The sequence below is a fragment of the Entelurus aequoreus genome, linkage group LG10 (assembly GCF_033978785.1).
Source record: "Entelurus aequoreus isolate RoL-2023_Sb linkage group LG10, RoL_Eaeq_v1.1, whole genome shotgun sequence".
In the NCBI taxonomy this organism is placed as follows: domain Eukaryota; kingdom Metazoa; phylum Chordata; class Actinopteri; order Syngnathiformes; family Syngnathidae; genus Entelurus; species Entelurus aequoreus.
In genome coordinates, this window is record NC_084740.1 from 13,018,842 (window position 1) to 13,044,503 (window position 25,662).

At 40.0% G+C, this 25,662-nt stretch overlaps 1 protein-coding gene across 2 annotated transcripts in view; it reads left to right on the forward strand.

Moving 5' to 3' along the window:
* tmprss4a (transmembrane serine protease 4a) overlaps window positions 1-22,541 on the forward strand; it is a 61,171-nt gene extending 38,630 nt beyond the window's left edge. For both annotated transcript variants that reach the window (XM_062060168.1, XM_062060167.1), the window contains exons 4-13: window positions 740-892; window positions 3,100-3,226; window positions 3,304-3,423; window positions 8,241-8,284; window positions 13,859-14,018; window positions 14,614-14,780; window positions 15,864-15,959; window positions 18,227-18,369; window positions 18,440-18,592; window positions 21,795-22,541. In XM_062060168.1, the coding sequence (XP_061916152.1) occupies window positions 740-892; window positions 3,100-3,226; window positions 3,304-3,423; window positions 8,241-8,284; window positions 13,859-14,018; window positions 14,614-14,780; window positions 15,864-15,959; window positions 18,227-18,369; window positions 18,440-18,592; window positions 21,795-21,806 (1,175 nt within the window). In that variant the 3' untranslated portion in view covers window positions 21,807-22,541. The remainder of the gene's footprint in view (window positions 1-739; window positions 893-3,099; window positions 3,227-3,303; window positions 3,424-8,240; window positions 8,285-13,858; window positions 14,019-14,613; window positions 14,781-15,863; window positions 15,960-18,226; window positions 18,370-18,439; window positions 18,593-21,794) is intronic.
* The last annotated feature ends 3,121 nt before the right edge of the window (window positions 22,542-25,662 follow it).

A 25,662-nucleotide genomic window follows, 5' to 3' on the forward strand; every position in this document is an offset into this window, starting at 1 on the left:
CGGTTGATATCAGAATCTGTAATTAAGAGTTGGACAATATCGGAATATCGGATATCGCAAAAAAGCCATTATCGGACATCTCTAGTATTTTTTAATCTTAAATGTAAAAAAAAATTTTTTAAATTGGGCTCAGTAAATACTGGTATTGTATGTTTATTATATCTGCTGATGTTGTTGTGATGCATAATTTTTTTTAAAATTATTTTTAAAAAAAGCAGACACCGATAAAAAAGGTTGATACGATATACACCAAAATGCTAAATTTCCACGGCCATAATCGATCCATCTCTAGTCATTAGTTTACAAGTGCTTTTAGTGAGCCATTAAGATGCACCGTGTTTTGCATCTGTAGCGTTAATGTTAATGAACTGTGTTTGTCCACACCTGTGTGTCTTCAAGAAGCACTTTTGTGCACTTTATCCTTTTTTGACATTCACATTGTAATATTGCACTCGTCCAACATAATAGAAGGAAGTGGGACAGGAAGACACAAGCGGTAGCTATGTGAGCTACGGCGCTAAAATTCCAGTCAACTTTAAACAGCAACATCATGGTTAGCCTACACGCTAAAGAAAAACAGAATAATAAAAATGACATCCCCCCACGTCTCTAGCGGACTGACGAATAGTTGGCAGAGCTCCGGGCCTTATTTTAAGATGTGTAGCGAAGCCTCAGGGAATAGATGGGCGAGTTCATCGATGATTGTATCCTCCTAATGTATCTCTCCTTCTTCTTGCAGTTAAGCAGCTGATTGACAGCAAGTACTTCTTCTGCACCAGGTCGTTTAAGTTTATCTCGTTAGATAAAGCCTGTGATGGAACGGATGATTGCACAGGGGGAGAAGATGAAAAAACCTGTTTATCCAGCATCAAAATCAACACTACATTTCCAGGTAAGTTTGAGCTGGGCCAAAGGGGTGTCGGAGTGGGGTTGTAAGTGAGGATGTTGTACTGGGACACCAAGCACAGGGTGGGGGCTGGGCTTTTGTAAAGTTTGAAGATGTTTTTTTCTTTCGTTTAACTATAAAAAAAAAAACATCATAAATGTAAATATAAAACCAGTACAGCTGTGACAGTCCAATAATAAGGTTGTTTGAATTCTATTAAGAATGTCTCAGACAGAATACAGGAATTGCTTATTTTATTATCACAGCATATCTTTAGGCATATTTTAGTGTATATGAATGGACTTGTTTTTATTTTTTAGTGGTTGTTGGTTTTTATGTGCGCATTTTGTGTGGGTTTCACTTTGTGCTTTAAACTGAATTTTGTTGTATATTATTTAGAATCACAATAAAAAAGGAATCAAGACTACCTACAACCAATATCAAAAATGCAAAAAATGGTTCGTTCCACCTGGTTTCACTTTCGCATCTCATTGGCTTATAACTGTGGTGAGTTCAAAGACCCTTGATTATATTTTAAAGACGGGGGGACACTTTTATCCCCAGGTCATTCACTAATAATAATCTAATCATAATTTAAAAAAATATTGTTGTAATTTTTAAATATTAATACATATTCAATTATTTAGGGGTTTCTACCAATACCCCTAACACAAATACAAAATGGTCCGTTCCTCCTGGAGAGCAGCAAACCTAGATTTGAACATTTCACTAAACACGGACGCCATAACGTCATCAAAGCTCACCTTTAAACATTCAACAACAGCACCAGCATTTTGGAACCAGGATGAGTTGACTTGAAAGGTGAAAATATAATAAATATGTTTCACTTTCTTTCTTTCTTTCTTTCTTTAGTTTATTTCGAACATGAACACACTTACAGCATAATACATCACACAATTTTTATATCATTCACTTTACATCATTTCTGAAAAGGAGTAGGAAGAAGCAAAGCTTATTTAATCCTACCCCTTCCCCACTTCAGAGCGTTTACAAATATATACATCATTTACTGACCTTTTTATAATAGAATGACATCTGTGAATTAGTATATACAACAGTTTTGTAATTAATTAATTCAGTCATTATTAACATACTGAGATGAGGAATATCTTATTTTCAATGAGGTTTAAATTAATTGTCATAATTCTTCTTCTTTGTACTTTGTAAGCACTATTAATTTGAACAACCTCTTAAACTGGATCATATCAGTACAATGTTTAACTTCTTTACTTAATCCATTCCATAATTTAATTCCACATACAGATATGCTAAAGGTTCTAAGTGTTGTACGTGCATACAAATGTTTTAAATTACATTTTCCTCTAAGGTTTTATTTCTCCTCTTTAGTTGAGAAGAATTGGTGTACATTATTTGGTAGCAGGTTATAGTTTGCTTTGTACATCATTTTAGCTGTTTGCAATTTTACCAAATCATCGAACTTTAATATTTTTGACTCAATAAATAAAGGGTTTGTATGTTCTCTATATCCAACATTATGTATCAGTCTAATTGATCTTTTTTGTAACACGGTTAACACATGTATCGCACATTTGTAGTTATTTCCCCATATTTCTGCACAATAACTCAGATATGGTAACACTAGCGAGCAGTAGAGAATATGAAGTGATTTTTGGCCCAGGACGTATTTTGCTATATTAATTATTGAAATGTTTTTTGCCACCTTATGTTGTATATTTTGTACGGTATATGAGATTTCCAGTTCATTTTATCATCTATTAATACTCCCAAAAATCTGGTTTCTTTTACCCTTTACCTATCTACTCCGTCTATTTGTATTCATGTATGATGCTCTTTTCTACTGTTACCAAATAGCATTATTTTAGTTTTACTGAGATTCAAAGATAGTCTGTTTTTGCATCTCATTACACATAACTGTGGTGACCCTCGAATGAAGTTAAATTCAGAGGTGTCACTAGATTTTAAAAACAGGGGGGGACTTAAAACTCATCTTTAAAAAGTCCAAAGCCTAATGAAAATGTTCACATGTGTTTTATAAAGCTGGTTTCAACCAAATTCATGCAATAACAACATATACCAATTATGTGTGAATGGGGCAGGGAGTTTGGGTCTAATTAGGGTGGGATGGAGGCCCAGAATTTGGTCCTCACAACTTTGAAATGACTTTTTTTTGTTTTTCAATTGTTCACTCTCGTCAGTAATTCTCATTTCAGTGCGCCTCATGACCCGTCAGAGTGTCCTGCAAGTGTACAATCCCAGCTCAGGGTGGAGGAGCTTGTGCAGCGAAGGCTGGACCCAGCAGCACACACAAACGGCGTGCAAACAGCTGGGTTACACAGAGTGAGTTATTCGGGACACAATACTGAACCATAACCTCACATAACATCTTTAAGACCGTGTCCTTTCTTCGTTGGCAGTGACCCTGGTAGCACTGCTGTTCCCGTGAACACATTATTGGCTAACCTGAGATCTGGACCGTTCGCTGCACTCAGGTCGGCGGCGGCTAGCACTCCTGTTCATCAGGCTACAGTCGACCGGTGAGTGACACGTGTGTCCTAAAATTAAAAGGGACAAAAGCCTTGGTGAACATACAGGAATTGATAGTAGAAGACATTGTAAAGGAGGTATACGGTAGGGAAGAGATTCATATGGCCCCGTTCCCGGGTGGATCTACAGCAGGCCTGGGCAATTATTTTGACTCGGGGGCCACATTTAGAGAAAAAAAATGTGTCTGGGGGCTGGTATATCTATTTTTAGGAACACTAATACAAAACCTCACAATAATGTCTGATAGACTACCTTAAAAAAACGTAAAGACAGACTGCCTTAAAAAACGTAATGGAATTTTACATTTTTCTATGAACGATAAAACACTGAGTATTGACAAACTATGAACGTCACACCCCCTTTCGATCGACATATTTTACAATTAAGTGAAACGCAACAAAAATGCAACAAACAGTGAAATATAAACGCGAAGGGTACAAAATAAACCCACCTACAATCTGATACATCTGATATTTGCTGAATTCCCCCCAGGGATCAATAACGTAATTTCTATTCTATTCTATTCTATTCTATATATCACTAAGCTTTAGAACTTTGTTGTGAAAATCTCCTTCCGCGTCTGTGGAAACGCTTCCCGCCCACACTGCTTGGTGCCTCGTCTGAGCTGCTGTGACGTAGATGACCATAGTAACTAATTAGATGACCATAGTAACTGGTATATCATCCATAAGCGCAGATTCCAACTATTGAAATACTTTGTATAGTTGAAGACTTACGGTCATTAGAAAACATCACTGCACATCATAATGGCAGCTACACTTTCCATCTTAAAGATCTAAAAAAAATATTTATGAATTTTCGGCGGGCCAGATTGAAAAGCTCAACATGCATGTGGCCCCCCGGGCCTTAATTTGCCCAGGTCTGATCTACAGTGACAGGAAGAGGGGGGGGTTAATCGTTTTGCAATACAGTCGGCTGTACATGATGGAAAGTGGCACTTTATATAGCAACTGGTCAAAGTTGGAATTTCCACAAAACACATTTTAAGATATTCAACACTCTACTGCCATCTGGCGGCTAAAGTGAATAGTGCAACCCGCCAATGCATCACGTTTCATGTGTCAGGTAAACCGAGACGAATGGGGCCATATGAATTCCCGTCCTACTCTAGACATTCCTCTAGAGCAGTGTTTTTCAACCATTGTGCCGCCGGGGCTAGTGTGCCGTGAGATATTGTCTGGTGTGCCGTGGTAAATTATGCAACTTCACCTAATTGGTTCAAAAAATATTTTTTGCAAATCAATAATTGTAATAATGTGCTGTTGTCTGGTGCAGTGTTTTTCAAACTTTTTGGTATGCACAGGGTAACGCTTAAACCAAAAATGAACAAAAGGCAACTCCCACGAGGAAAAGGCACTGAAGCATAGGGATGGCTATGCAAAACAAAAGTAAAACTGAACTGGCTACAAAGTAAACAAAAACAGAATGCTGGACGACAGCAAAAACTTACAGCGTGTGGAGGATAGCGTACGCACAACTTAAATAGTCTTGATTGCAAAAACAAAGCAGGTAGAACTCAAAAGAAGGTGTGACGCTGCTACAGGAGAACACCAACAAAACAGGAAGGGTCACCAAATTACACAGAAACTAAAGCACTACATACAGGAAACAACAACAAACTCAAAATAAGGCATGACAACCTGGTGGAGTTCATTTTTTTTAACCTTTTCTGCTGGTGGTGTGCCTCCGTATTTTTTTTTATGAAAAAAATGTGCCTTGGCTCAAAAAAGGTTGAAAAACACTGCTCTAGAGAAGTATCAAAATGACATTCCTGATCAACTTAAAAAGTGTTTGATGAGCATCCTATTTACCTTTGTGCTTTGGACCTTGGCAGTGTAGTGGTTCGCATAGCTGTGTTTAGGGCTATGTCTAAACCACAGGTGAGGGACTCTCGGCCCGCACACTAGCCAGCCCAGGTAGGATCCAACCTAGAGAAGTGTGTCTTCCAAAGTGCGAAAACGCATTACGAATTTCGACAAATAAGATTTCTTTCTTGGCATTATTACCTTTTTTGTCTCCCGAGGAGGCCACGGTGGCATCTATAGGATGCATTGTGCTAACCATTCTTTACTAAGGGTGCCAAAATACCACCAAAAGTAGCAATCATTTAACTGTAGACAACTAAAAAATGACACTTTTTTAAATATTAAACCATGTCAGTACCAAATAACACATTAAAGGTACATAGCATAGCACAACACAGTCCGACCCCGAACTGACAATTGTTAGAAAAACAAGGCATGCTCCTCAGGGCATTGCTCAGACTTGCGAACTCTCTCCGAGTCTGTGGAAGACTCCCCACAAATTGTCCTTGTCTACCGACATCCCGACTGAGGTTACAAAATACAAACCCCGTTTCCATATGAGTTGGGAAATTGTATTAGATGTAAATATAAACGGAATACAACGATTTGCAAATCATTTTCAACCCATATTCAGTTGAATATGCTACAAAGACAACATATTTGATGTTCAAACTGATAAACTTTTTTTTTTTTTTGCAAATAATCATTAACTTTAGAATTTGATGCCAGCAACACGTGACAAAGATGTTGGGAAAGGTGGCAATAAATACTGATAAAGTTGAGGAATGTTCATCAAACACTTATTTGGAACATCCCACAGGTGAACAGGCAAATTGGGAACAGGTGGGTGCCATGATTGGGTATAAAAGTAGATTCCATGAAATGCTCAGTCATTCACAAACAAGGATGGGGCGAGGGTCACCACTTTGTCAACAAATGCCTGAGCAAATTGTTGAACAGTTTAAGAAAAACCTTTCTCAACCAGCTATTGCAAGGAATTTAGGGATTTCACCATCTACGGTCCGTAATATCATCAAAGGGTTCAGAGAATCCGGAGAAATCACTGCACGTAAGCAGCTAAGCCCGTGACCTTCGATCCCTCAGGGTGTACTGCATCAACAAGCGACATCAGTGTGTAAAGGATATCACCACATGTGCTCAGGAACACTTCAGAAACCCACTGTCAGTAACTACAGTTGGTCGCTACATCTGTAAGTGCAAGTTAAAACTCTCCTACGCAAGGCGAAAACCGTTTATCAACAACACCCAGAAACGCCGTCGGCTTCGCTGGGCCTGAGCTCATCTAAGATGGACTGATACAAAGTGGAAAAGTGTTCTGTGGTCTGACGAGTCCACATTACAAATTGTTTTTGGAAACTGTGGACGTCGTGTCCTCCGGACCAAAGAGGAAAAGACCCATCCGGATTGTTATAGGCGCAAAGTTGAAAAGCCAGCATCTGTGATGGTATGGGGGTGTATTAGTGCCCAAGACATGGGTAACTTACACATCTGTGAAGGCGCCGTTAATGCTGAAAGGTACATACAGGTTTTGGAGCAACATATGTTGCCATCCAAGCAACGTTACCATGGACGCCCCTGCTTATTTCAGCAAGACAATGCCAAGCCACGTGTTACATCAACGTGGCTTCATAGTAAAAGAGTGCGGGTACTAGACTGGCCTGCCTGTAGTCCAGACCTGTCTCCCATTGAAAATGTGTGGCACATTATGAAGCCTAAAATACCACAACGGAGACCCCCGGACTGTTGAACAACTTAAGCTGTACATCAAGCAAGAATGGGAAAGAATTCCACCTGAGAAGCTTAAAAAATGTGTCTCCTCAGTTCCCAAACGTTTACTGAGTGTTGTTAAAAGGAAAGGCCATGTAACACAGTGGTGAACATGCCCTTTCCCAACTACTTTGGCACGTGTTGCAGCCAAAAAATTCTAAGTTAATTATTATTTGCAAAAAAAAATAAACTTTATGAGTTTGAACATCAAATATCTTGTCTTTGTAGTGCTTTCAATTGAATATGGGTTGAAAATTATTTGCAATCATCATTGTATTCCGTTTATATTTACATCTAACACAATTTCCCAACTCATATGGAAACAGGGTTTGTAATATAAAATACTGTAGCTTTCTCACAAGGTGTTAAAAAGATGACAGTGAGATGGTTGATCAACAATCGCAACAGCCATCTCAGCGTGCACATAAACTGGCTCTTTCCGATAGTATCTCTCTTTAGTTTCTCTCCACTCATTTAGGGACTCTCAGGCTGTCGAAAAATAGAACTCTTCAAGCAGGAACGAACAAAAACAAACCCAGATGTTTTCAAAAATGCTCTTTTCCTCCACACCAGTTTTTTTTTTTTTTTTTTTAAAGTAAATCAACACATTTGGATATGAAAAAAAATATCACACATTCACTTTCTGCCATGCACATTTTGTCCATGCAAGAAAAAACAATTGCATGATGACTGGCACATAACACATTTGTATCTTTCAAATCTGCACACACAGGAAACAACATGAATGTTTTTTGCAATTGCAACCCGTGGTCTAAACTGTGCCCAAAAATCACCTGCTTAGTTGATAAATATTATTTACGAATACCTAAGTTGTGCAGCCCAACCCCTGACTAATGCATTTAGAGTATAGTGATATAGGCTACTCTTGTCATTATATTGTAGTGGTTTATCATTTTTTACTTACTGTGTGCTTTTTACATTAAACTTAAAAAAAGAAACCAATACTCTTTTTGTACTTCAAACCTCTTTCAATGGTTTAACATTGTTTTCACTTGCAGTTTTTAGACTCCTTATGTAATTCCCCCTTTCGTTTCTACTCCTAAAGTATGAAAAGTCTCACAGTTTTAAGTAATATTTAATAATTTAGGGGTGAACTGAAGTCAACATCAGCGTTTTACCCACTCTGACGTTGTTGATTTATCGCTCTAAGACATTTTTCCTCCATCCTGCAGGGCTAGATGCACATCCGGAGCTGTGGTTTCTTTGTCCTGTTCAGGTTGGTTCTATTTATAGAGAAGCAATCGCTGGAACTTGAGGTGTTTACGGCTTTTTTGCAAGGTTGACTAGGGCTCAAGGGCTAAATAACTTGTAGTTGTGTGACCGGTTTGGCACAGACAAGCCCGCACATGCTGTTGGCTGCAAAGCCGTAAGCAAACACATGAAAAAGAAACATGTTAATGGATTAAAATAAACCAGTTAAACTTACTCTGCTTTGTCAGATTGAACAATTAACAATGAGGCGTAATTTGGTTGGGTCTCACTGTGAGCCAGCAAAAAAAAATAGCATTTATTCTAGAATATAATATATTATATTGTTTATTGACGGGGCAAAATTGAGAAGCAGGCGATGAAAGCTCATTATTTCTAAAAAATTATATATTTTTTTTTTTTGCTTAAATAATGATTTGGAATACATGAGCAGGTGGAAAGGAAAATGTAGCTTGTTTTGAACACATGATCAAGCATTGTGTTTTGTACAACTGGGATAGGTACTGATTGTGGTACTTTTATAAGTACCGACCAAAGTCTGTCAATTCTACCGGGTATTGATTCACGTAAAATCAAATGGTGCCATAATCCGATACCTTTGTTCCATGTGACGTCACATCCGGTTGCAGACTCAGTACAGACTTAAGCACTTGGCCAGGAAACAAGCACTCAGAGAAGACTCAGTCAGTACGTGTCCATGCACTAATTTAGTCTGATTTCTCAAACAGTTCGGCTCTAAATAAGCCTCCTACAGCCCATGGAAACACCTTAATCCGATTGTATTCAGTTTTTGAAAAGTCAGACAAACACACCTGGATTATACGATTGGAAACCAGATCTCTCGAGGGGGTGTGTGCGGCCGGAGAGAACCCTTCGTATCGCGCATGCGCCAGTTTCAACACGCAGGATACGACCCGGAAGCAAATACCATTCAATAGAAATATAGCAACAATTGTAATGAGACGGATACTTTTTATGTGCTTCTCAAATTAAAAAAACAGAACATTTTGAAGTGCATTGATGGTAGAAAAAACAAACAGATTTATTTAAGAAGGTAGCTAAGGAAATGTAAAATAATTAATTTAACTCAGACTCCCGAACAAAATACGAATGAGTTGAAAGACAGTGAAGCAGGTATATTAAAGGCGAATAGTAAAGCGTACGCAAACCTCTTCACGCTGCATTTGTGCACTCCAAACTGACTAGCAATAGCTCTGTATTCCACACAACTGGCAAGATAGTTCAGAATCTTGCAAACTTCATCTGGAACAGTTTCAGCCGGAGCACGAACAGTCTTTTCCTTCGGATTTAAAAACTCCTTCCATCAATCGGCAGAGCCTTATGAATGAATTTCGAGAAATTAAACATTTTTGGTTTCATGATTCTTCATCCGAAAATTCCTTCGAAAAAACTCTTCTGTCGGTCCATCTTTGCTTTGAACCTGCATCCACCCCGATACATTCTTGGTAGTAGTGCTCCCCTTACTCACCATTGCGTAGTATACCCAATGGTTAACTGGACATCTTTATGTGCTCGACGCCTCAATCATTGGTATGTTTTCATCTACAAAACCATTCTGGGTATCACGCCATCTTATCTGTCTTGTCTTTTAACAAAGAAACAAGGAAGTCACAATCTTCGTTCAATGAATGTTCTGCAATTTGTCGTCCCCAAAGTAAGAACTGAACTGGGCAAGAAAGCATTTAGGTTTTCAGCAGCGAAGGCTTGGAATAACCTACAATCGAATATTAAACTTCAAACCCTTGTTACATTGAATGAGTTTAAAGCTTCTGTGAAAGGATTGCAGTCTACCTTGTCTGTATGCACATGTGTTATGTGAGCAAGTTTTAATGTTGTAAATGTGATGTTTTATGTGTTGTTTACTGTTTTTAATGTAACCTTGCTGCTGCCCTCTTGGCCAGGTCTCCCTTGGAAAAGAGATCTTTGATCTCAATGGGATATTACCTGGTTAAATAAAGGCTAAATTAAAAAAATAAAAAGTCACGTTCGTAGCGCAATCCAAGATCATTTTTTGATGCTGTCTGCTATTCAACATCAGCATAGTCATTAGAGACGTAACATTTGTCATCTGTGCCAATATTACAGAGGATTACTTAAAACAAGTTGTAAGGATTCGCAGATGCCTAGAATGACGTCATAGGTCAACCGGAAAAGGAATTCATTTAACTGCGCTAAAATAAAATAAGAGGCCCCCAGTGTACGGGATGCACCTGGGGTATGACCAATAATTGCATTAGAGAAAGTGCATGGACACTTGGACGTCAAACGCAGGAGTGAAAATACAAAAAAAACGAACTATTTGAGAAATCAGACTAATTTAGTGCATGGAAACGTAGTGAGTCGGACTGCCTCTATGTAATGTCACAATTTCCATGCAAACATTGCAAGAAAAAGGTGTTCAAAAATGCAGTAAGGCTCCACTTTTCAAAATGCGCCAGCTCTATGCTAATTTCCATTGAATTTGCCATATACATGCTACATTGATTAGCATGATCAATTTTACATGTGGATTTCAACACCTTCAAATTTGGTAATCGAAACTACAAATAAGGTGCTTGTTACAATCAAACATCTGGTGTGTAATAAGTACAATACTTACAGTTTAAACACTTTGTAGTGATCAATGAAAAGACTGGCACATTGAACTTAATGACAAAGACTACTTACTGGCTAAGGTAACACACCAATGTTTATACACTACTGCCATCTAAGGTCTTGGAATTGCAACTGCATGCAAAGGCTACTTTTTACTAATTGCAAATGAGACACAAAAGTCTAAAACAATAAGATATAACCACTGGACAGCTTAGCACAGTGTTAAATATTTAACTTTGAAAAAATAGTTTTTTTAAAACAATTAACATTTAGTAACACACTTGAACACATTCAAAAGTACCAAAAATCTGTAATGTTCAGTACCAGTATTGCTGGGAATTTGTTCTGTCTTGATTCAAATGTGAAAGTTACCCATCCCTAAGGACAACGCAGCAGCAACGCAACCAATATTGTAATAGTAGTAAGGAACAAACTGCCCAGTCAGCATTAATACAGCTGTTGAATGTGTTGTAAACAACAGTACAACAAGTGTAACACGCATGAGTTTTACACAACAGCTGAGCTAATCGGACAACTTCTAAAAAAATCTGAGCAGTCCAGTTGCGATCGACTTAATGCCATGAGAATTCAGCTAAAGTGGTACTCAGTTTACGTTTGCCCCTGTTTTTCATAGGATTCAGATATTGTGGAGGTAAATTTCCATCAAACATTTCCCCAGGTTTTCGTATACCTTGGTTATCCTATGGGCAAATATTGCAGGTAACAAACTAGTATGATTGCCTTCATGCAATTGAGTGCCCAAACTAAGAATCCCACGCGTTGGTAATTTAAGTACTGACTTGAGACTTCAAAATAATAATAATAAAGCTGTGTTTCAGCGCTTTGAGAAAGAAGGGGAGACAAACTATTGAATTAAAAAAAGAACTTGCAGCAAAGTACGGAGGTGGCTTCCTCGTGGTTCAACTCAATTCTTACCAACAAGAGTCTACAGTAAAGATAAAAGTAATGTTAATGTAATCCATTCTCATTCATTTGCATTTCATTGTTTTCTGCGTGTAAAATTATAATTATCTATATGAAATGTATTTTCTGTTATTATTTGTGGGTCTCTGGAACATATTTATTGGATGTACATGATTTCCAAAGAGAAAAATGGCTCATCATTTGATTTGATTTTTGTCTGAGTTTTTGGCAGAGATTAGTGAAAACCGAGGAACCACTGTAATGTCATTTTGAGGACATAATTAAAGGCCTACTGAAATGAAATTTTTTTATTTAAACGGGGATAGCAGATTCATTCTATGTGTCATACTTGATCATTTCGCGATATTGCCATATTTTTGCTGAAAGGATTTAGTAGAGAACATCGACGATAAAGTTCGCAACTTTTGGTCGCTGATAAAAAAAAAGCCTTGCCTGTACTGGAAGTAGCGTGACGTCGCAGGTTGAAAGGCTCCTCACATTTCCACATTGTTTACACCAGCAGCGAGAGCGATTCGGACCGAGAAAGCGACGATTACCCCATTAATTTGAGCGAGGATGAAAGATTTGTGGATGAGCAACGTGAGAGTGAAGGACTAGAGTGCAGTGCAGGACGTATCTTTTTTCGCTCTGACCGTAACTTAGGTAAAAGGGCTCATTGGATTCCACACTTTCTCCTTTTTCTATCGTGGATCACGGATTTGTATTTTAAACCACCTCGGATACTATATCCTCTTGAAAATGAGAGTCGAGAACGCGAAATGGACATTCACAGTGACTTTTATCTCCACGACAATACATCGGTGAAGCACTTTAGCTACGGAGCTAACGTGATAGCATCGTGCTTAAATACAGATAGAAACAAAAGAAATAAGCCCCTGACTGGAAGGATAGACAGAAGATCAACAATACTACTATCAGGAGACACCGAACCAAACACTGGACCTGTAACCACACGGTTAATGCTGTGCCGCCTGTCGAAGCCTAGCAATGCTGTTGCTAACGACGCCATTGAAGCTATCTTAGCTACGGGACCTCGTCAGAGCTATGATAAAAATATTAGCGCTCCACCTACGCCAGCCCTCATCTGCTCATCAACACCCGTGCTCACCTGCGTTCCAGCGATCGACGGCGCGACGAAGGACTTCACCCGATCATCGATGCGGTCGGCGGCTAGCGTCGGATAGCGCGTCTGCAATCCAACTCAAAGTCCTCCTGGTTGTGTTGCTGCAGCCAGCCGCTAATACACCGATCCCACCTACAGCTTTCTTCTGTGCAGTCTTCATTGTTCATTAAACAAATTGCAAAAGATTCACCAACACAGATGTCCAGAATACTGTGGAATTTTGCGATGAAAACAGAGCTGTTTGTATTGGGATACAATGTGTCCCAATACTTCCGCTTCAACCATTGACGTCACGAGCAAACGTCATCATACATAGACGTTTTCAAGCGAAAGTTTCCCGGGAAATTTAAAATTGCACTTTATAAGTTAACCCGGCCGTATTGGCATGTGTTGATTTCATCATTGATATATAAACTATCAGACTGCGTGGTCGGTAGTAGTGGGTTTCAGTAGGCCTTTAAACTTATACCAGGAAGTTATCTACAACTACAGCTGTTAATGACAATTTATATATTTTTTTACCTTTAATAAGACTTAGTTATTTGCTTTTATATCATAGGATAATAATACGTATAATTCTTATCATTATCGATTTAATTATTTTATTTTATTGTTATCATGCTATATACAAAATAAAATAAATAATAATTGCTATGAGGGGATAATTATTATTAGTAGTAGTAGTAGTAGTAGTAGTAGTAGTAGTAGTATTATTAATACTGATTAATTAAAGTATATATATTTATTATACAGGTTTGGGGAGTATGTCCTCATGTTTTACAATATGTACTATAATAAATATTGAGTTTTAAAATGTCCATGTATGTCAATTAATTCCTGAGAGATGGATAAGAGGAGAAAAATACTTGTAATATTTAATTTGAGTTTCGTTGTCAGACTGTGGCCAGGTGGGCCAGAATCGTATTGTTGGGGGTACGGATGCCAACATTGAGGACTGGCCGTGGCAGGTGAGCCTGCAGCAGGGAGGCCAGCACACCTGTGGTGGTTCACTGGTGTCCCCAAGCTGGGTCGTCACTGCAGCCCATTGCTTTGCCGGGTCAGTATTGTACTGCGATTTACCGTATTTTTCTGAGTATAAGTCGCACCGGCCGAAAATGCATAATAAAGAAGGAAAAAAACATATATAAGTCGCACTGGAGTATAAGTCGCATTTTTGGGGGAAATGTATTTGATAAAACCCAACAGCAAGAATAGACATTTGAAAGGCAATTTAAAATAAATAAAAAATAGTGAACAACAGGCTGAATAAGTGTACGCTATATGACGCATAAATAACCAACTGAGAACGTGCCTGGTATGTTAACGTAACATATTATGGTAAGAGTCATTCAAATAACTATAACATATAGAACATGCTATACGTTTACCAAACAATCTGTCACTCCTAATCGCTAAATCCCATGAAATCTTATAAGTCTAGTCTCTTACGTGAATGAGCTAAATATTATTTGATATTTTACGGTAATATGTTAATAATTTCACACATAAGTCGCTCCTGAGTATAAGTCGCACCCCCGGCCAAACTATGAAAAAAACTGCGACTTATAGTCCAGAAAATACGGTAGTTGTAATGCATTCATTGTCGCCATACTCACACCTACTGTACCTCCTTTCCATGTGGGGCCCCGCAGCAGTAAAAAGGAGCTGAGTCGCTGGAAAGTGGTGTCAGGCCGGACCCACATGGGCGCATTGGGAGGTTCCTCTGTTGACAGGATCATACTGAATGGGAACTACAATGCAGCAAGGAATGATTACGACATAGCACTCATGAGACTCACCAGCCCAATCAAAGTCGGAGGTTAGTGCAAAAAACAACGCATAAAAGTGTGAAAGTGACTACAAAATGTATCTTGATAGACAGATGTATGGTTAGAGGTTAAGATGTATTTGTTTCAGAAATGTTTAACAAGACAAATTGATGAACATCACATGGTTAAATATTTCCAAAATGTCCAAATAGTAGTAGAAAAAAACCAAAGCTTACACTTAATCCTAACCCATCTTCATGTCTATTATTACTGATGATTGACACTATGGCTGCAGCTATCGGTTAGTTTAGTAATCAAGTAGGGCTGCAACAACTAATTGATTAAAATCGATTATTAAAAGAGTTGCCGATTAATTTAGTCATCGATTCTTTGGATCTATGCTATGCGCATGCGCAGTTTTTTTTGTTTTTATTACATTTTTTTTACATTTTTTTTTTATTTTTAATAAACCTTTATTTATAAACTGCAACATTTACAAACAGCTGAGAAACAATAATCAAAATAAGTATGGTGCCAATATGCTGTTTTTTTTCAATAAAATACTGGATAGGATAGAAATGTAGCTTGTCTCTTTTATCCGATTATTAATCGATTAATCGAGATAATAATCGACAGATTAATCGATTAACAAATTAATCGTTAGTTGCAGCCCTATAATCAAGTAATATATTGATTATTTTGTTGAATCAAACATGTAATTTCATAAAGTACCCTTTATAGCCTCAATATATAGGTTAGGGAAAATAGTTGAAATAAATAAACTCTGCTTGCTATAACTTTCAATCTTTTTTTTTAAATAAATGCATCTTCAACATTGAAATTTCACTTCTATAATGTGTGCATTGATTCGCCCACACACCACCGCTTTCATGTGTGCTCAATTGCAGTGGTAATAAACTTGACAGTTTAAAGTCCGAGGCACTGCGGTCTGGATTTTGTCCATTTAAATTAGTTAGAGTCAAATGATTAATTGAAGCAACAAAATATAAATCCCACATGAAGTGCTTTGTTTACACAACAAAGAGTTAGCAAAAGGAGCTGGCAAACAGATAGCCACAGTGTTTCCCTCACAGCATGAACAAATAAAAAATAATAATCACCTTCATTTTCAGTGAGTCGGAGGCCTGTTTGTCTTCCCCCAAAATCCTTCGGCCTCGCTGCTTCAGCCCCGTTGACAGTTACCGGTTGGGGCTACCAGGAGGAAAATGGTAAACAAACTTTTGAAAAGTGACTTCCAGGGGGGCCTCTACAACAAATGTGTACCCTTGTTTTGCCTTCAGATACTATAGATACTTTTTTGCAAATATTAGCTCATTTGGAATTTGATGCCTGCAACATGTTTCAAAAAAGCTGGCACAAGTGGCAAAACTTACTGAGAAAGTTGAGGGATGCTCATCCAACACTTATTTGGAACATCCCACAGGTGAACAGGCTAATTAGGAACAGGTGCGTGCCATGATTGGGTATAAAAGCATCTTCCATGAAATGCTCAGTCATTCAAAAACAAGGATGGGGCGATGGTCACCACTTTGTGAACACATGCATGAGCAAATTGTTTAAGAACAACATTTCTCAAACAACTATTGCAAGGAATTTATGCATTTCACCATCAACGGTCCGTAATAAAAGGTTCAGAGAATCTGGAGAAATCACTGCACTGCAAGGCTGTAAACGAACATTGAACGCCCGTGACCTTCGAACCCTCAGGTGGTACTGCATCAAAAATCGACATCAGTGTGTAAAGGATATCACCACATGGGCTCAGACACATTTCAGAAAACCACTGTCAGTAACTACAAACCCCGTTTCCATATGAGTTGGGAAATTGTGTTAGATGTAAATATAAACGGAATACAATGATTTGCGAATCCTTTTCAACCTATATTCAATTGAATGCACTACAAATACAAGATATTTGATGTTCAAACTCATAAACTTTATTCTTTCCCATTCTTGCTTGATGTACAGCTTAAGTTGTTCAACAGTCCGGGGGTCTCTGTTGTCGTATTTTAGGCTTCATAATGCGCCACACATTTTCAATGTGAGACAGGTCTGGACTACAGGCAGGCCAGTCTAGTACCCGCACTCTTTTACTATGAAGCCACGTTGATGTAACACGTGGCTTGGCATTGTCTTGCTGAAATAAGCAGGGGCGTCCATGGTAACGTTGCTTGGATGGCAACATATGTTGCTCCAAAACCTGTATGTACCTTTCAGCATTAACGGCGCCTTCACAGATGTGTAAGTTACCCATGTCTTGGGCACTAATACACCCCCATACCATCACAGATGCTGGCTTTTCAACTTTGCGCCTATAACAATCCGGATGGTTCTTTTCCTCTTTGGTCCGGAGGACACGACGTCCACAGTTTCCAAAAACAATTTGAAATGTGGACTCGTCAGACCACAGAACACTTTTCCACTTTGTATCAGTCCATCTTAGATGAGCTCAGGCCCAGCGAAGCCGGCAGCGTTTCTGGGTGTTGTTGATAAACGTTTTTTGCCTTGCATAGGAGAGTTTTAACTTGCACTTACAGATGTAGCGACCAACTGTAGTTACTGACAGTGGGTTTCTGATGTGTTCCTGAGCCCATGTGGTGATATCCTTTACACTTGCTTGTTGATGCAGTACAGCCTGAGGGATCGAAGGTCACAGGCTGAGCTGCTTACGTGCAGTGATTTCTCCAGATTCTCTGAACCCTTTGATGATACTACGGACAGTAGATTGTGAATACCCTAAATTCCTTGCAACAGCTGGTTGAGAAAGGTTTTTCTTAAACTGTTCAACAATTTGCTCAGGCATTTGTTGACAAAGTGGTGACCCTCGCCCCATCCTTGTTTGTGAATGACTGAGCATTTCATGGAATCTACTTTTGTACCCAATCATGGCACCCACCTGTTCCCAATTTGCCTGTTCACCTGTGGGATGTTCCAAATAAGTGTTTGATGAACATTCCTCAACTTTATCAGTATTTATTGCCACCTTTCCCAACTTCTTTGTCACATGTTGCTGGCATCAAATTCTAAAGTTAATGATTATTTGCAAAAAAATAAAAAATGTTTATCAGTTTGAACATCAAATATGTTGTCTTTGTAGCATATTCAACTGAATATGGGTTGAAAATGATTTGCAAATCATTGTATTCTGTTTAAATTTACATCTAACACAATTTCCCAACTCATATGGAAACAGGGTTTGTACAATTAGTCACTACATATGTAAGTGCAAGTTAAAACTTTACTATGCAGAGCAAAAGCCATTCATCAACAACACCCAAAAACACCGACGGCTTCGCTGGGCCCGAGCTCATCTAAGATGAACTGATGCAAAGTGGAAAAGTGTTCGGTGGTCTGACGAGTCCACATTTCAAATTGTTTTTGGAAACTGTCGACGTCGTGTCCTCCGGAACAAAGATGAAAAGCACCTTTCGTATTGTTATAGGCGCAAAGTTGAAAAGCCTTGTTTTGCCTTCAGGAAACATTTCTCCAACGCTGCAGAAGGCCGACGTCCCTCTGATAGAAAGGGCTAAGTGTTCCAGCCCCACTGTGTATGGTGCCTCCATCACTGACAGGATGATCTGTGCTGGTTTTCTGGAGGGGAACGTGGACGCGTGTCAGGTAAGAACAAAGCCTCCCTCCATTTGTTTTTTAATTAATAGTAAATTGTAACTGTTGCTATGCACCTCAGGGCGACAGTGGCGGCCCGTTAGTGTACTTCATCTCAACCAGATGGTATCTCGTCGGGGTGGTGAGCTGGGGCGTGGGCTGTGCTAGGGAGAGACGTCCGGGCGTCTACTGCAATGTGGAAGAGATGGTCAACTGGATACACACTGTCATTGAGGTAAAACACACATTTATAATAATAGACTCTGCAGGCTTCCTCCCACCTCCAAAGACATGCACCTGGGGATAGGTTAATTGGCAACACTAAATTGGCCCTAGTGTGTGAATGTGAGTGTGAATGTTGTCTGTCTATCTGTGTTGGCCCTGAGATGAGGTGGCGACTTGTCCAGGGTGTACGCCGCCTTCCGCCCGAATGCAGCTGAGATAGGCTCCAGCGCCCCCCGCGACCCGGAAAGGGACACGCGGTAGAAAAAGGATGGATGGACTCTAAGATATATATCACAAAGTCAATAATAATAATAGCGCTTACACAACAGTTATTGTTTATGGTTGTTCTTGCTTTATCGCCCCCTTGTGATTAAAAATGTTATTTCAACTCCAAAACTGGGGAAGTTTCTCTTCAAAAATAACCTTAGAAAAAAATATTTAAGCAATAAATACACATATTATATATGCAAAAGTGCATTTTAAATTACATTTTAAAAGGAACTGAGGAATAAATTCAACATTAGTGAATGGTGATTGGTCCAACAAGTTATATTGCACGAGTGCAAATTAAAGAAAAACATGGCCACTCTATGATTGAAATGTTTTGAAATTGATATTTAGGCATATTAGACACTGGATTTTCTGTCGCGTTTTTACGCTAAATGTGCGAAAAATATATAAATGTAAAAACCCCAGGTCCACGTTCGCCATCTTTCCTCTGAAACATCCGGTTAAGGCGGAACATTCTAGAGTAGGTCCCAGGTGTTTCAAAATAAAATGTTTTGTAGAAAAAATAAGTGTGCTGTCACGCCAATTTTCTTCCCATCACAAAAAACCTCCTTAACCCCCATTTACTTCCGGGGTCATTTCCGCTATACGTCAGTTCCACTTACTTACGTCATTTCCTCTCACGTCATTGCCAGCGATCGATAAATCCAAATCTCCTGAAAATGGTGGTGTCACTGGATGATATTCGTCTTTATCTGTCCCAGGGGACTTATGTCAAACACCAGCAGGCTTCGCAACATTTCAAGCGGAGTGTTAGGGCTGCTGCTGCGAACTTCTGTCTTCGTGGTAACGTGCAAAAAATATTAATTAATATATAATACTTTTAAATGTCTGTACTACTTTAAATCAACATTATTGTTGAAACCATTTCACTAATATTAATTAATATATAATACTGTTAAATGTCTGTACTTTAAATCAACATTATTGTTGAAACATTTCAGTAATATTAATGAATATATAATGTTAAATGTCTGTACTTTAAATCAACATTATTGTTGATAATTCAGACGTTTTGTTAACGCTGTATTATAAAAAAGAGTCAAACGAAGTGGTATCGATCGCTGTCAATGACGTAAGAGGAACTGACGTAAGCGGAAATGACCCCGGAAGTAAATGGGGGTTAGGAAGGTTTTTGTGATGGGAAGAAAATTGGCGTGACAGTTCCATGCGAGGCCGGTATTCTGTATTCCCTACCGCGGGAGCAAGCATGGGGCCGGAGCTCTTTGCCTTGTTCTGACAGCGGCAGTACTTCCGTGTTCTTAGCGATGTCAATGATTATAAATATTATGTATGCCGTACTATTTTTTGTTTTGTGATTAATAACATGAGTCCAAATTCACAATTTTTGTTGTTGATGATGCTAAGTATCTATAGAATAAAACACATAATGTTAGTCCATCAATTGAAGAAAATAGAGGGGGGGGGGGGGGGGGGGGGAAGACATTTTATGGCAGGGCTTTAAATCAGTGGTCCCCAACCAACCGGTCCATGGACCGGTACCGGGCCGCACAAGAAATACATTTTAAAAAAATGTGTCTTTTTTTAAAAAAATTTTTAACTTAAATCAACATAAAAAACACAATATATACATTATATATCAATATAGATCAATACAGTCTGCAGGGATACAGTCCGTAAGCACACATGATTGTATTTCTTTATGACAAAAAAAAAAAACATAAAAGGAAAGGTCATGTAACACAGTGGTAAAAATGCCCCTGTGCCAACTTTTTTGCAATGTGTTGTTGCCATTAAATTCTAAGTTAATGATTTGCAAAAAAAAATTGTGTTTTTCAGTTGGAACATTAAATATCTTGTCTTTGCAGTCTATTCAATTGAATATAAGTTGAAAAGGATTTACAAATTACACAACGTGCCAATGTCACTGGTTTTGGGTTTTGTAGTTTCAGAAGAATGTTTTTGTACAAAACCTTACAGTTTTGTACATATCGACTATTGTGCCGTAAGATTCTACTTAAGGTTAAATTCAATTGAAGGATTAGGCCATCAAGTTAGGATAAATGTTGAGATGGTTGATATAATGTGGATGAAGGATACTTTATGTTATCTATTTTACTTTTATTTGTTAGTTTCCACCCTGAGGGATTGCCACCTTACTGTAGTCAGTGACTTTAAGAGCTATACCAGCAGGAGCTTAGTCTGCAGGTGGCACACCCAAGTTGTGCAGGTGTTAAGGGAGAGGCCTGGCAAGGTGCAATCCACTTCTGGACACACACTGTAGCAAACAACCAAATTCCACGAAGAAGGTAATGTTACTGCTGTATAAGCACTAAAAAATTTGCTGGAGCATGATGGCCCCCTAGGGCAGCACGGTGGCAGAGGGGTTAGTGCATCTGCCTCACAATACGAAGGTCCTGAGTAGTTGTGAGTTCAATCCCGGCCTCGGGATCTTTCTGTGTGGAGTTTGCATGTCCTCCCCGTGACTGCGTGGGTTCCCCCCGGGTACTCCGGCTTCCTCCCACCTCCAAAGACATGCACCTGGGGATAGGTTGATTGGCAACACTAAATTGGCCCTAGTGTGTGAATGTGAGTGTGAATGTTGTCTGTCTATCTGTGTTGGCCCTGCGATGAGGTGGCGACTTGTCCAGGGTGTACCCCGCCTTCCGCCCGATTGTAGCTGAGATAGGCTCCAGCGCCCCCCGCGACCCTGAAGGGAATAAGCGGTAGAAAATGGATGGATGGATGGATGGCCCCTTCACATTTCTGACATCCCCCTCATACACCAGCCCTGGTTCTGTGTCTTTAGGCGTATAGTTTCGACAAGCTGAGAGTGTTATTTATTTTATTTGCTTTTCGTGCACTACTGTGCAGGTGTACCTAATGTTGTGGTTGGTGAATGTAGTGCAGTATTTTTTGTGTGCACATGTGATTTATTCATCCCTTATTTTATTTTCATCCAGAAAAACCCATGATGAACCTGCACTGCAAAAAGACTATGCTGCAAAGTGAAGCTGTGGAGCAATACTTTCCTCAGCCAAATGGAAGGATGCTGACATTCACACACACATTTCTACTTTTTTGTTTTGTTTTAGTGCCATTTATGGTATCTCAGGGCACAAGTGAGTGTATATAATTGTCACTGAGGGTCTTCATAGCAGTCCAGTAGAGAGCAATGCAAGGGAATGATAACTTTTGCAGCATCATTTGTTTACTTGCCATCTACATGGGGAGGCTGGTACTATAGCGTATATAGTTATACTGGGTTGAGGCACTGATGATGCTCATTCAGTTAATCTTGGGGACAAATGCATTGTTTCACCACACAAAATAATGATTTAAAAACAAGCACTTTTAAGTCAAAAGGCGATTATTACTTGACATTACTGTGTGTGTGTCTGTGTGTGCACGTTCGAACGACTCAAGCAGATTGATGCACTGACCAACATTTCCTTTTTTTTTTTTCCTGTTGGCTGTTTGTGCACCTTTGCACATTCTCCGTTTTAAAGAGTTCCATTTTTCAGGTTTAAAAAAGGAAAGCTGGTATAGTTGACGATTTAAAAAAAAGCTGGTTAACGTTGGGATAAACTTATTAGGGAGTAAATTGCCACCACAGATTGTTTGATTGTATTGATCTTGAAGTTGTATTTATGCTTTTGTAAATATGTAAATAATAAAGACAGCATTGCCAAAGAATGTTATTATTATTCAATGTAATTTATATTTTAGGTGTGTGTTTTTGATCCGGCACCAAAATCTGGGCACAAGACTCCTAACCCTATACACACATTTGGTATGTTAACATGCACTACAAAAAATATTACTGCTTGGATTTGGTTCAAACTAGCTTTTAAAAACACATGTAAAAACTAGTTAGGTTTTTGACTTTTTAAAGATGTGGTTAACTTATCTAGATTAACCCCCCTAAATAATTTGGTGTTGTTTTAAATGTAAAAAGTTATGTTGGAAGAATTAAGGTTTTAGAATGGCCTTCCCAAAGTCCTGACTTAAACGTGTGGACAATGCTAAAGAAACAAGTCCATGTCAGAAAACCAACAAATTTAGCTGAACTGCACCAATATTGTCAAGAGGAGTGGTCAAAAATTCAACCAGAAGCTTGCCAGAAGCTTGTGGATGGCTACCAAAAGCGCCTTATTGCAGTGAAACTTGCCAAGGGACATGTAAGCAAATATTAACATTGCTGTATGTATACTTTTGACCCAGCAGATTTGGTCACATTTTCAGTAGACCCATAATAAATTCATAAAAGAACCAAACTTCATGAATGTTTTTTGTGGCCAACAAGTATGTGCTCCAATCACTCTATCCCAAAAAATTAGAGTCGTAGGAAATTATTGGAAACTCAAGACAGCCATGACATTATGTTCTTTACAAGTGTATGTACATTTTTGACCATGACTGTAGGCTACAGTCATGGTCAAAAATGTGGATTAATGACCGGGCCTACCGGGCCCAGGCCCAGGGGGCCAGAGGCCCCAAGGGGCCAGGCCAACTTGGCCCCGCGGCCGCGACCCGAGCAAAACTACTTTTGCAAAAATAATAATCTTAAGCCCCAAGGGGCCAGGCCAACTTGGCCCCGCGGCCATGATCCATAGAGGGTAAGAGGCCCCAAGGGGCCAGGTCAACTTGGCCCCGCGGCCGCGACCCACAGAGGGCCAGAGGCCCCAAGGGGCCAGGCCAACATGGCCCCGCGGCCATGATCCATAGACGGTCAGAGGCCCCAAGGGGCCAGGCCAACTTGGCCCCGCGGCCACGATCCATAGAGGGTCAGAGGCCCCAGGGGGCCAGGTCAACTTGGCCCCGCGGCCACGATCCATAGACGGTCAGAGGCCCCAAGGGGCCAGGCCAACTTGGCCCCGCGGCCACGACCCACAGAAGGCCAGAGGCCCCAAAGGGCCAGGCCAACTTGGCCCCGCGGCCGCGAGCCACAGAAGGCCAGAGGCCCCAAGGGGCCAGGTCAACTTGGCCCCGCGGCCACGATCCATAGAGGGTAAGAGGCCCCAAGGGGCCAGGTCAACTTGGCCCTGCGGCCGCGACCCACAGAGGGCCTGAGGTCCTAAGGGGTCAGGCCAACTTGGCCCCGCGGCCATGATCCATAGAGGGCCAGAGGCCCCGAGGGGTCAGGCCAACTTGGCCCCGATCCATAGAGGGTCAGAGGCCCCAAGGGGCCAGGCCAACTTGGCCCCGCGGCCACGACCCACAGAGGCCCCAAGGGGCCAGGCAAAATTGGCCCCGCGGCCATGATCCACAGAGGGCCAGAGGCTCTCAATCATTATTATCAAAGCTAATTCTCAAATTGGATGGATCACACAACCTCACTCACATATTCTTTATCAATTATTAAAGGTTGTTTCTGAATTTTGATCACAGAACTTAATGCAAATATTCTTGATTGATTGACAAAGCTCATTCTCAAATTTTGATTACACAACCTTACTCTGACAAATTATCATTATCAAAAAGCTCTATCTCGAATTTGGATCACAGAATCTCACTCAAGTATTCTTAGCTGTGCCCCTCCCCCATCGAGTCTTTCATAAACCGGTCTGTTCTTTTAGAATCTCCTCATTTGGTATTTTGAACTCGTGAGAGACTGCTCAAAATTTGGTTTCCTTTCCCTCAGTTCAGACTCAGAGATAATTTGAAATCATTCAACAAGAAGTTTAACGCGCGCACACACACACACACACACACTTGAGTTGAGCATTACTTGGAAATTCTTATATTTTCCATTTTGCTGTTATTATCAGCATCTTCCCATTTTGTCCTTTTCTTTCGAGAAAGTTTACAGTCTGACATTTGTCACTGCTGTCAGTTAATAACTTTTTGGTCTTTGACCCATTTTGTCATTTTCTCGATTCGATCGTCACTGACCACTCTCTCCTGTCTGGCAGACATCGTTGCTGCCATCATAGCTAGCAAGCTGCCTGCAGCGGGTCATCCCTATGTTCCCCGTCCCTATGTTACCCGGGTCCTATGTTCCCCTCTACCGGGGAACTAAGGACCCTTTTTAAAAAAAAGGGTTCTATGTTCCCCGCTGCGGGGAACGTACAACACTTTTTCCAGAAAAGGGTTCTATGTTCCCCGCTGCTTCCAATGCGCGACTAAGTAAGACGCACGCAGACACTCATGACAGAGACGCGTTTAAGTTGTCGAAGGAAGGAAGTTCGCGTTTGAGTTGCTCTATCTGCTGCCGCACGCCCTGTGACAGGTTAGGTTTAGGGATGGTTTTGGTCAGGGCACAATTTCGCCAAAAAAGTGCTCCACAACGCCCTGTGACAGGTTAGGTTTAGGGATAGTTTTGGTCAGGGCACAATTTCGCCAAAAAAAAGTGCTCCACAACGCCCTGTGACAGGTTAGGTTTAGGGATGGTTTTGGTCAGGGCACAATTTCGCAATTTCGCCAGATACAATGCAGGGAACATAGGACCCTTTTTTAGAAAAAGGGTCCTAAGTTCCCCGGTCGCATACAAAGACCCAGGAACAACCGGGGAACATAGGACCCGGGGAACATAGGCACGCTCCCGCCTGCAGATAGCAACATTTTGGTGTCCTTTGGGAAAATATTTAGAAAGAAGACAAAAGTACACACAGTTGTACAACTATTATCTTTATGATCTTTTTTTTGTTAGTTTCTCTGTTACTGTGTGTGGCCAATTAAGCGACTTTTGGCCATACCTGGCTGGTGACATTTAGCGACTTTCTGGTTGATGTTAAGATTAATAATAGCAACAGTTCTCTTCATCTTAATGCAATTTATTGTGTCTGTCTCTCCACATTTTGCCATTAGGTACTTTGAGCTCTTGTTGGT